The 13,350-nt window shown below is 31.5% G+C and overlaps 1 protein-coding gene and 1 long non-coding RNA gene across 6 annotated transcripts in view; both read left to right on the top strand.

Moving 5' to 3' along the window:
- The window catches only part of LOC105839336 (transcription factor IIIB 90 kDa subunit), a 168,189-nt gene that overhangs the window by 100,811 nt on the left and 54,028 nt on the right, over positions 1-13,350 (top strand). Inside the window, exon 11 of the mRNA XM_036294521.1 lies at positions 4,347-4,423. Coding sequence (XP_036150414.1) covers positions 4,347-4,423 — 77 coding nt within the window. The remainder of the gene's footprint in view (positions 1-4,346; positions 4,424-13,350) is intronic.
- On the top strand, positions 6,593-13,139 carry LOC105839337. Of its 5 annotated transcripts, XR_003625464.2 has the most exons (4): positions 6,593-10,244; positions 10,357-10,506; positions 11,564-11,735; positions 11,835-13,139. It is a non-coding gene; the product is annotated as an uncharacterized LOC105839337 (long non-coding RNA). The 5 variants fall into 5 exon arrangements; XR_004965211.1 differs by having other exon boundaries at positions 10,357-10,421; positions 11,564-13,139; XR_004965212.1 differs by having other exon boundaries at positions 10,357-10,425; positions 11,564-13,139.

The raw sequence follows: 13,350 nt of genomic DNA, 5'->3' as shown, positions 1-13,350 counted from the left end.
TGCAAGGAGCCCTCCCGCATCCACCCCGTCCAAGTCGCTAACCCATGTATATTGTATTGAAAATCTGCAAACACATATGAACGTTACTTTGTTTGCAATGTGCGGTATACAATTTTGCGGTGTACAACTTTACGGTATACAACTTTGTGGTATACAACTTTACGGTGTATAACTTTGCGGTGTACAACTTTACGGAGTAAAAATGTACGGTGTACAACTTTGCGGTGTATAACTTTTTGATGTACAACTTTGCGGTGTATAACTTCACGGTGTGGAAATGTACGGTGTACATTTTTAACGTGTCCAAAATTGATGTCTTGTGTGTTTAAAAGTTAATGTGTCCAAAATTCTTGTGTCAAAATGAACCGTGTCCATTTAAATCATGTACATCGTAACCGTGGCCCTACACACACACACACACACACACACGCACGCACGCACGCACGCACGCACGCACGCACGCACGGGGGGATGCAAGGTGGGGCCTTTGGCCCTTCTTTCGCACCCACCCCGTCAGTAGGGGTGCTCTAAACAGAAGGGTATAGAAATGTACGGTGTACAACTTTATGAGGTACAACTTTGCGGTGTACAACTTTACGGTGTTTAAAATTCCTGTGTCGAAATAAACCGTGTCCATTTAAACCGTGTACATTAGTTTGTGTCCATTTGCAACGTATCCATCTGCACTGTGTCAAATTGTACTGTGTACAAGTGAGTCACTTTTATCTCGCACATGTTTGGGCATTAATTTTTGGTTTAAATTTACGCAATTTTACCGTCTATTCCGCGTAGCTTTTGTGTAAAGTTCTGTAGGCCATCTCGGGTTTAGGATACACAATTTCTTGCGGTATTTGAGTTGAATGAGTTGGTTCCGACAGTATGGATTGCATCGTCAATATTAATGATGTTCATATAATCGCTGTTGTTGTCTGTTGTCCTTTCGTCATGGTACCGGAATCTTATTTTAATTGCGTCATTTTTTTTAAATAGTTACTGATGTCTAACTCGACGGGATTTCGGTCTGGTGTTGCTTTATTTTTGGAATATGCATTTTGCTTATTGCTATCGGTATTTAGTGAATAATCTTACTCATAGTCTTTTTATTAGGAAACTTTGCTGGATCGTTTGAGAAATCACAATGTTCAGCTATCTGTATATAGGCTTATATGCGTTCTGCAGGTAGCTACGTACCACTTACTAAAAACGTTGCGAATTTTCGAAAGAACTTTAATCAACATAAGATTTTTACTCAGGGTCACTAAATTGTAGATAAATAAGTGGGTGGTTGTTATACAATATTAAGATTGAGTCAAAGATTAGTTTATAAACTATATTTCTTAATGAGTACAAACGTGTAGAGACTTGTATTCTTGAAAACCGCGTAGAGAATTTATCGAGTGAAAATAGACTTTTGATCATTACCACTACATATGGAGGGTACAACCACAGAACTGTCAATCTCTACATTATACTTGTATGCGCGTCATCTCATGACACATATGCGTACTTTTACTGAAGAATTATCAACGCTTTGTTATTTGCTTTTGCAAAGCTAACTTTAGCTAACCTGTTAATTCACTTAACAAAGACATCAGTTATATTAGGATATAGATTTTATTGGTATATGACTTTTTCTTTAGATGAAAAGAGACAGTAGATGTGCTATATTTTCTATTTTTTCTCGTAGTAAACTTTAGAATGAATGAAAGCGCATGCTCCGAAATAACAAATGTCATTTAAACATTTTACTGTGGACGTGTTTGGGAGAACGCTATTAGCGCTATTATTTCGAGACTACAGCAATAAATCAAACTAGAAAGAGATGAAAGTTAACAATAAACCTTATGCTACTGGATACGCTTTCTGATTAAAATCACTGTTTGAGCTGACAAAGAGAAAGCAAGAAATTATCTTGTATCTTTTTTTTATGCTGAAACGTGTAGCGCAATCGCCATAGACGCAGTTGCTGTACATAAGGTACGTTTGGAGAGACACTATTAGCGCCATCAGTATCGGTTTATCTTTATTGCTCATTAAAAGTAGGACAAGGATAGAGTGTGATAGCGCTAATAGCGTACGTTCTCCCCGAACGTACTTTGTGTATAACAACTGCACTTATGACAACCGCGTTTGCACGAAAAAAAGATAGAAGATTTTGTTCTCTTTTTGACAGCTCGAGCTGTAATTTTAATCAGAAGGCGAAATAGGATAAGATTATGTATCAAGATTGTATAACATTTTTTAACATATAAAATGAATGTATTAACATATAGAATTGCTGCTTGCAATAGAAGGGAAGCAACACATGTAAAACGAGAAGCAGATAAGTTAATCTTTTTCTAGTCTGACTGATTAGTCTCAGAAACAGACGGAACGTGACAACTTATTTTCTCACTTTACGCGTCTTGTGTCTCCTTCCATTGCAATCAGCGATCCATTCTACATGTCAATATGTAAAAACAATCGATATTAAAATCTGTTGATCTACGTAAGATAAAGTCTTCTTATTTGTCTCAAGCTTTTTTATCAAAAAATAGTGACGACCAATCAGCTATCAATCAAAAGTTATAATTCACACACATAGTAATAATTATAGTTATGACCATGTATAGCTATAGTTATGACGCGCACTAATCTTTGAGTATATATACATGGAGGAGGAATGCCAGCACTGAAAGTGAGTCCAAGAGTGCGAGAGAGAAAGGTATATCATGATACTTGCCCTCTCTGCGCATGCTCAAATGTATTATGAACGCTATAAGTTATGGCTGGCATTGTGTTTTCACACACATACAATTTATACATTAAGTACAGAACAGTACAGAAGTGCACAAAAAGTGTTGAAACTGCGGTGCAGGTAATGATATTAACGCATGCGCAGAGAGATCAAGTATCATGATTTTTTTTTTCTCTCGCAGATTTTGGACACACTTTCGGTCTACATGAAAGCAATTTTTCCACCATGTATATATACTCAAAGGCACTAATACAAACTTATTGAACGAAAAAATGGCGATTATAAAAAAGGCCAATGTTAGAAATTGTCCATATGATTCTTAGACCCATATACAATGCGAAAATACAGCTCAGAAAGCAGTACTAGACTAGTAACAACTTCTGACGGTCTAGTAACAACTTCTGACAGTCTAGTAACAACTGCTAATATTACGATGCAGAGCTGTTAGATTGCAGATGAAACAACACGCTACCAGTGATGGTGAGGATAGTAGTATTACTATAGTAGGGGTAACGAGAAACGCCGCTGGGAGTGGCGCACAATGGTGACTAAGAAGATCGGAGTGGGGAGGACATAACGTTTAGCGCAAGCAGTAAAATGGTGTGGGGGTTACCCCTGCGCGAACCAAACGAAAACTCGTCTACTTTGAGCGCCATCTATCGTTGAAATTAGTATAGTTACGCTTTTTTTCCCTTTTCTCCTTTCCCCACCCCACAAAAAATTCACACGGATACACTTTATAGTGATAATGACTCCATACATCATTCGAATTTCTATAAATAAATCATGTATTTGGTCAAATTTCAAGGTGTTCCCGAAAGTCCACGAAGTTTTCAATAATTTTATCGTATTCAGGAGGTTAAAATCTATCAAAAACACTACTTTTACTTACACCTTCGGGGGCAAAAATCGGCTTTTTTTAACATTTTCTTTTACTTAGTAAAAGTTTTCCCCAGGGTTTCCCGCTTTCTGAGCTGTATTTTTGCATTGAATATTGGTCTAAGAATCATATGGAATAGGTTTTTTCCATTTGCAAGTGGGGCCGAAAATCGACGATTTCTAACATTGTCCTTTTATCTTGCCTTTTCGTCCACCGATAGATTTTAGTCGATACATTGTGATATGATTAGTGATTAATAAAAAACGAAAGGTGAATGCCAAAAATATTATAATATCTGAAAGTAACATTAAACTTACATTTCCAAAGTTTGTCCAAACTGTGAAAGAAAGTACAGAAAATCTTATACCACAAAAATCAAAAGAAAAATATTTGAATGTATACAACAAATTTAAACAAAAATTAAATATATTTTATATAAATTTATAACAAGTTTATTTAAAAATTTATTAAAAAGGTATAAATAAAAAATTTTTATTTATTAAAAAACTTAAAAAATGAAATTTTTTGTGACGAATCTTTCGTCTTTCACCTGAACCCTCTTTCGCTTCCGCCATTTTCTATGCACTTGTAACAAAAAATAGTATATGCAGCTCGGCTATTGTCTATCCGCGGGTAAATGCATAAGCCGATTTACAACCGATCTTCCGTACTTGTTATATATTATTATATTGTCGATATATTATTCGTACTTTTATGCATTGCACACAGGTCCAGATATAGCATCTATGATGTCTGCAAATGATTATTCCAACGAAACCAAAGAGAAAGATGGTAATTTCGAAAATGTAAGAACTGTTTTTTTAATTTTCTATGTTGAATTATCAATTACGATACTATAACTATAAAATGTTTTTTATTAGATATTTACACACAAGGAAATACACGCAAATGTTTCTTTTCAGTTTTCTGTGATGATCTGTATTAAATATGTTATAACATAAATATCCATTAAAAAGTACATGTAGTTTTTAAATAAATATTCTTAGATACATTAGCATATTGCTGTTAAATAAATTTTAGCTGATTTATTATTTGTGCTAAGAGCATTATTTTTAATAAGAAAATTAAAATAAAGTTAAACATGTAAAAAAAAAACATTAAATATTAATCTTATATACTGGTCAACAAAATTAGCGCATACGAAAATCTGTGTCAAAATTTTGCATAACTTCAAATAAGTATAACACTGCAAAAAATTATCGCATTTTTATTTGCCATAAAAGCATTTTAAAGCTCGAACTTTCTACTTTTAGATGAATTTTGACGATTTCAATTATTTTTTTTTTTTTCACGAAACGGCACTATGATAAAGCTGGATTCGTCAAAATAAAAATTAATTAGTTTAGAGGAGACAGCTCCGATGACTTTGACCTTGACATATATTATCAAGGTCATCCTCCCGAGTGACCTTCAAAAGATTTTTGTCGTTCGTGATTTGTTAAAAAGTTATTAACAAAAAAAGTTTCATAAATACGATACATAATTATTCAATATAGGAGTGTATCAGATGGGTTTGCAACTTTCCACGTGTAGCGAGATCTACCCACACCCTCCCCCTCTACTTACAGAGCGAAATGACGTCCACGCTTGTACTTTAGCACAAGGATTTGCGACTTCAGATTTAAAATTGTGGCCAAATAGCGACTTTATACATGCACAATATAAATACCGTATCATAGAATTTATGCAAATTAAGGTATGCCTAAATAAACATTTAAAAAGCTTTCATTTAATTAGTTATGTATCGTCATATATCGGGTCCAAATTTCTTTTGTAATATTAAAAATCAGAATCACCCGTAAAACAATAAGACTTTGATCAAAGTTTATTTAGTTTCGGTGGCATATTGTTTTCATTATTTAAGTTAGACAACGCAATCCCGACATGTACGATGCTCCACGTTTTTTTTTTCATTCTATCTTTTAGTTTTCTCTCTCGAATCTCACTATTTGACAAGAAATTCCTTGCCAAACAAACTTCCGTGAGATGGCTCGCATTTACACTATAATAAAAGTTACGGAATCAAGAGTTATGAGTTGGCTCGCCACAATAAAAGTTACAGAATCGACTCCCTGGTATATGCTGGTACCAAATCTGGAAATCTGGCAGTCCTGGTACTAGATAGTGTTAGAGCTGAACCTAAGTATAGCAGAATATCAGAATAGCAGAATTGCATTCTCAGACATTTGTTTCAAAATACTGATATATATTAAGGCTATTACTCTTACTCGAAGATTGAGCAATTTGAAGCTTTAAAGCTTCGAATTCCGAAACTTTGTATAAAAAATTTGGAGTTTGAAAGGACCGAAGCTTCGAACTACAAAAATTAATTATAATTAATTATATTTGATTATTATTAATAGTAAAGAAAATTACTAATCAATATTTCACAACCATTAACGTAAAATTGTTAATTTAAATTTTATGAATTCACATTTACATAATTTATTGTTCCATTTTTTATAAAATTTTGAAGGTTGGTAAGATTGAAGTTTTGAACACAGTTAAAAATGTTACGTTTTGTGTATTTAAAAAATTAAATGCGCATTAACAAGAATTGGTACAGTTTTTATATTTTGCAGATTATCAATACAATAAGAACATTGTTAATTAATTGGCACAAAACTTTTTTAAGTTTACTTGATTGTTTTAGTAGAATTGCATATTTTTTTAGAAAGTATTAATTTTATAACTTATTTTTTGTTTTTCTGGGCACCTATTTATTTGCGCGAAGGAGTGAGTCTCAGATGCGCACAGTACCAAACGGACACAGTGTGAAACAAACATAGTCGTAAACCCATGTGGTGCAGAGAATGCTTTGCGCGCGCGCAAAGAACACACACACACACACACACACACACACACACACACACACACACACACACACACACACACACACACACACACACGCACACACACGCACACACGCACACACGCGCGCACACACACACACACACACACACACACACACACACACACGAGGAGTGCAGGGGGGAGCTTTGCCCCCCCCCCCTCTTCCGCCCTATCCCGTCGGTAGGGGTGCCCTGAAAAGTCGTAACCCACGTGGTAAGTCCGTTTGGTCTGTGTCCATTTGTTACTGTGTCCGTTTCACTCAGCCTGCTGTGTCCGTTTATTACTGTGCGCATCTGGGACGCTCCCGCGTGAAGCGCATGAGGTAAGACTGGCAGTGAGACTGACACGTGAACGGCTTTGATGTTTGGCCGAGTTTTTCGAGAATTTTCCTCTTTTACTAGCGTATACACATTTACATATACATCTACTGTTCACTGTTGTCTACAACAGTAACAATACTAGCTTGTGTGTAGTGTGTATATCGTATAATCGGTAAATCTTTAACAGTTGACACTGTACGTTCTAGTAATAAAGTTTTTTATGAAGATAAACTCTGATGTGTGTTCTACGCGGAGTTCGAAACAACGAATAAGTTTTTGTTTTATTGTTTTTTAATTAATTATATTTGACTATTATTAATAGTAAAGAAAATTACTAATCAATATTTCACAACCATTAACGTAAAATTCTTGATATAAATGAATGAATTTATTTTTATGATTTGTTGTTTCATTTTTCATAAAATTAATATTTAAAATAGTTGGAGAAATGAGGTTAATAGGAATTCGCCGCGGTAATTAATGCGCTGTGATTATGGTTTGAGCTCTAGTTTATTGCTTTAACTTATCTCCAAACGTTTCAGCTATGGATTTAGCCATCTTCAGTGTGTATATTATTAATAAAAGAATTGTACATATATACTTATAACTTCGTCTTTGTCCTGTAGTAAGTAACTAATGGGATATGATTCCAAACAAGTTGAATGACCATATTGAGAAAAACCACTATGTCTCACCTATTAATTAAGTTTATGACGTACAGGGTCAGTATTAATTTTGTTATAACATTAAATTTAGTTAATTATAACATTAAATTTAGTTATAAAAGTTATTTATAACATTAAAATTAGTTATAAAATTAATCTTACCACAGGACAATGATCGGATGCTAGTGTTACAATTAATATGATTTTTGTGTTTGTTGATTCGAGTCTTTAATTATCTAGCCATTTGACCAACATAGGATGCATCACAATTCTTGCAATTAATTAAAATACTGCTAAAATACTGGGACAACAAAAAACATACGTTACTTACAGATGTCTCAGATAAAAACACTTTTACGTAATAACTCGAATAAAACAACTATTTGTTTAAAGTCAACTGAACTTGAAAACAAAGTAAACAACTTATTATTAACAACAATTAAAGAAAGATGGTTTATTAACTTATCAACAAAAGTAATTCCAGATGAAATTATAAACTTTTCACAATTAGGAGATAATTTTGAATTACCATGCTACAATGAAAATACTGATTTTATAAAAAACAGAAAACAATTTAAAGGAGCTAAAGACAAAACAACATTACAAGTAGATTCATCATACTTATTAAGAAAGCTACCAAACTGACTAACTACCAATCAAACTAATAAACTAGTTAATATTTTACATTAAAAAACGGGACAGTTTTTAAACAACAGTTCTAACATTATTATAATGAGAACAGACAAAAAGAACATCACTGTAGAGTTAGACAAAGACACATACAAATCCAAAATTAATAACATGCTTAATAACAAAGAAACATACTCGCAAAGACATAAAGATTTAACTAAATCTAAAACAATGACAAAAAAGTGAGAAAACTCCTTGGTAGATGGAAGGATGTGGGATACATCACAGAAAATAAGCAGAGAAAATTATATAACAGTGATGGTAGTCTCCCAAAAGCCTGTGGACTTCCAAAGGTTCACAAAGAGAATTGCCCTTTTAGAATAATAGTTTCATGCATAGACAGTCCTACATATCTCTTGGCTACATTTTTCCACGAGTTAATTTCTGGGAATATTTCTAAGGCAAAAAGCCACATTGGCAACAGTTTTGAATTGGTCAATAGTCTTAACAATAAAGTAATTGAGAAAGAAATGTTTCTTATATCACTAGACGTAGTTTTATTATTTATGAATATTCTGATAGATTTAGCCATTAGAAGTATATATTAAATAGATGGGAACATAAAGAAAGATCGTGACCTTCCGGATGATGAATTTTTGAATGCCATCAGATTTGTTCTTTGGTCCATTTTTTCATATTTGATTTATAAGCAAATTTATAAGCAGTTTTTTAGAATTGCTATGGGCTCCCCACTTTCTCCGAGCTGACATTGTGATGCAGGATTTGGAGAATGGAGTGACCACGTTAGGTTTTAAAGTTCTGGTATATTACAAATATGTTGATGACATAATCACAGTATTACCTATTTAGAGATTGATAACATTCTTAAAAAGTTTAACTCAATCCACCCCGCGTTACAATTTACAATGGAAAAAAGTAGAAACGAAATTAATTTTCTTGACGTTACTGTTATTAAAAGCAACAACAGACTAATCTTTGATTGATATAAAAAATCAACATTTTTGGGCAGATTTTAAATTTCTTTTTTACTCATTCCATTCCCTCCTCCCCCCAAAAGGTATGATAATGTGTTTGGTTGATAGGATGTTTTTTTTGTCGCAATTTTATCAGAATTTTACCAGAAAAATTTTGAATTAATTATTAAAAATTTGGAAGATAACAATTATCTAATCAAGTTCATTTTTAATATAATTTAAAAAAGAATAAAAAATTTAATAGAAAACACATTGAAACAAACAAAATCCCAATCTTAGCAAGATTCACATTTAGACGAAAAAACAAAATGGTTTACAGTTCCTTTCAGTCAGAAACATATCGGAAAAGTTTAGAAAAATGTTAAAGAATACTAATGGAAAAATGGGTTTCTTTACTAACAAGCTGAACAAAATTAAAGTTTATAAAGACCCACTACTGATTTTAACACAAAAAATGTGCATAAAATTAATTGCAAAAATTGTGGTGCATCTTATGTTGATCAAACAGGTAGACAATTAAAGACTCGAATCAGCAAAAACAAAAATCATATTAATCGTAATACTAACACACAATCTGTTATCACTGAACATAAGATGAATTACAATCATGAATTTGAATGGAAAGACGTAAAAATTTGGATGTGGAAAGAAACATTAATAAAAGATTAATATCTGAAATGGTTTATATTAAAAGTTTAAATAACAAACTCTATTACCAAATGGATACAGAATACTTAGACCGCACTTACAATGAAATAATTAATAAGACGAATTCTCAACACAAACAGAATACTTGAAAAAGACTCCATTCATGTAAACAGCACATAACAGACAGTAGGATAGGACGTTATCAGTTTACCGTTAGATACACATTGAATAACTTCAAAAACAATGCAGCACTGACCGGAGCTAAATTGCTAGGAAGTTTATCGTTTTAATCAAAAATAACAAAAATAATTATAGTATATTAAAGGAACCTTTTACATAAGACTTATAAGATTGTAATCTTGACAATACTTATATAATTTGTGAATGTGACTTGTGTATGAATGTATCAATACTGGCAATGTTTTTTATTAAGCGTGACACATTAAAATGACAGTGCTAATAACCGTCGTAAAAAAAACGATTGGTTGTCCTGTGGTAAGATTAATTTTTTTAATATTTAATGTTATAACAAAATTAATACTGATTCTATACGTCATAAACTTAATTAATAGGTGAGACATAGTAGTAATTTTTTTTTTCAATACAGACATTCAACTTGTTTGGAATCATATCTCATTAGTTACTTACCACAGGACAAAGATGAAGTTATAAGTATGTATGTACAATTCTTTTATTAATAATGTACACATTAAGGATGGCTAAAATCCATAGCCGAAACGTTTGGAGATGAATTAAAGTAATAAACTAAAGATCAAATTATAATCACATTAATTACCGCGACGAATGTCTATTGACCTCATTTTTTCAACTATTTTGAATTTCAAAGGATTCCTTTACACACACAAACGAAATTATAAAAATTAATGTTATTATTTTTATATTTTATAATTTTTAATAATTTTTAATTATTTTTATATTTTAATATAATTTTTTAAAATATTGTATTGAAAGTAATAAGATAATTAAAATATAATGAAAAGTTGAGTGTGATCGCATTATGGTCGCAAAAAAAGTGAAAATGTACAATCAGCAACGTGTGAAATTTGTGATGTATTGCGAATACATGGATCTATGTCATCATTGATTGAACATTTAACAAATATTCAATTAGTCGTACGTCAATCATTAGAAGAAAACGTCCATTTGAAGAAAGTGCAGAGTAATTATAAAATATATATATATATATATATATATATATCTTTTACTAATTAAATAAAGCACGTACATATGTATGTATATATTAGTTAAGAAACATTCTAGGGTTTGTTTTTGGCCAAAAATTAAAAACTTTTTTTTTATAATCTTCGTGATTTTATGAACTATGTGTTTAAGACATATAAGGTGTGAAAATTAAAAAAATTAACGAAATCAGCAATTTGAAAAAATTATTTACAAATCAAATAAAATCTTTTATTTTATATATTTTTTAGAATAACATTCAATTTAAATCAAAATGTTGCAACCAAAATTTGTTTATATCTATTCCATTGATTTTAAATAATAGCTGTTTTTAAGTAAAGATATTTAACGTTGTGGCCGAAACGTTGTGTTATTAATTATATAAAAAAATATTAGATTGGTCATTCTAATAGTCTATCAATTACTTTAATTGCTGGCAACTCAACTATTTCCATTGAAAGATATTTAAATTTTTCCCTATAACTTTTTAAAAATATTTTTTTAAGAATATAATTATAGCTACGTATATAAATTTTATCTAACATCAGCTGAAATTGTAAAATATTATTTGAAAGATATATACATAAGATAATAAAATTTCATGTGATTTTTAGAGTAGCACAAGAAGAATCAGAAAAACTTGATATATCACAACTTGGGTGTCCAACTCAAAATGACAGTACACAATACAACACCAAGAAAACGGGCTCGTGTAGCAACAGTTTGTTCAAAATCTGTATTCTTCAGAAAAGAACGTGCTGAAGTAATTACAAGAGCCTTAACAAAGTTAGTTGCATCTTGCAGATTATCGTATGATTTTATATCTAGTTCTGCATTTAGAAAATTTATGAAAGAACTGGAACCAAACTATGATTGTTCTTGTAGTCTAACGATATTTTGCCGCCTTCGTATGTTTGAGAGTGAAATAAAAACCAAAATTGAAGTACAACTAACTGAAAGGCAGTATGTTACTCTCGACACAGATTGCTGGACTTCTAGAGCTCAAGAAGATTACAAATTTCAATGCACATTTTATTGATAAAGACTAGATACCGCATATTATTAATCTCTGTACTAAAGTGCTTGAAGAACGTCATACAATTGAAAATTTTGCAGACAGTTTATGAAATGTTATTTCGCAATATGTTGTTGAAGATATAATAATTGCTGTAGTAAAAATGTTAATGCGAGAAATATTGTATTAGCTATAAACCTTATACTACACGTTCAGGTCAAAGTTATTTGTGCTGGTCATATAATTTATTTGGCAGTACAAAACGCCCTTAATCAAGTAGATGTATATAATTTGTTAACAAAAGCCAGTAAGGTTGTCTCATTTTCGACATTTTGCTCTTGCTTCGAAAAATATTATTGCTATTTAAAAAAAATTAGTTTTTTACAAAAAAAAATTTTTTAATTGAACTTATATCGAAATAGTTTAAGCATAATCTTAAGAAGTGTAAATTTCGCGCCCATGGACTCTAAACTTTAAAATACATGTCCGACTATTTAAAAATTAAAGATGACGGCATCCAAAATGGCAGTTTATAACTGGAAAATTTAGGCCGGTATTCATAGTCAAATCTTATTTCAAGATCGTCTCAAGGAATGTCTTAAGATGCTAATACGGCTCTGTGATTGGTTGATGGCATCTTAAGACAGTATTTAAGATGATCTTAAATATAAGACCCGACTATGAATACCGGTTTTTAGAATACTGTTCAATTTCAACAGAAACAAAGAAAGAAATGATCGAAAATAGATCTGTAGTGATCAAAATTAATTCAAGGGTTTTTGAAGTCGCTGATTGCAAATTCGATGTCAAAATTACAAAATTAAAAATGGCGGATTCAAAATGGCGGATCGCATTCGCAGATTTTTTAATAAAATTGACTTGTAATTGGGACCATGGGGTTTTGAGGATTGTTGATTACAAATCTGATGTTAAAATTGCAAAACTCAAAATGGCGGATCTAAGATGGCTGATTGAATTTGGAACATTTTTATACAACAGGTTTTTAATGTTCTATAGGATTTAGTCTTAATCATTTAGTGAAATATGATACTATAAAGAACTTATTGTTAGTAATTTTTATAATGTATTTTTTTATTTATTTTGATATTAACTCGCTTAACCTAAAAAATATTGTGAAATTGGAAATAAGACAAAGCTCAAATTATAGAAGCAAAGAAAAATTGTTCCAACTTTTTAAAATGTTCCTCAAAAACTCCTCAAAAACAAAAAATGTGTATTGACTGCAATGTCTATCAGTGTTCTGCCTGCTTTAAAATATTCCATAAGTAAGATAAATACATATTTTTTTACAAACAATATAACAATAAATTTTTTTCGTCATAGTAGGCGTAAAGTACGCACTTTACGTCCTGTTTTGCGAGTGCA

Source organism: Monomorium pharaonis, chromosome 1 (assembly GCF_013373865.1).
Source record: "Monomorium pharaonis isolate MP-MQ-018 chromosome 1, ASM1337386v2, whole genome shotgun sequence".
Classification (NCBI taxonomy): domain Eukaryota; kingdom Metazoa; phylum Arthropoda; class Insecta; order Hymenoptera; family Formicidae; genus Monomorium; species Monomorium pharaonis.
Note: the sequence above shows the minus strand (reverse complement) of the source record. Positions and strands in the feature narration are given on the sequence as shown.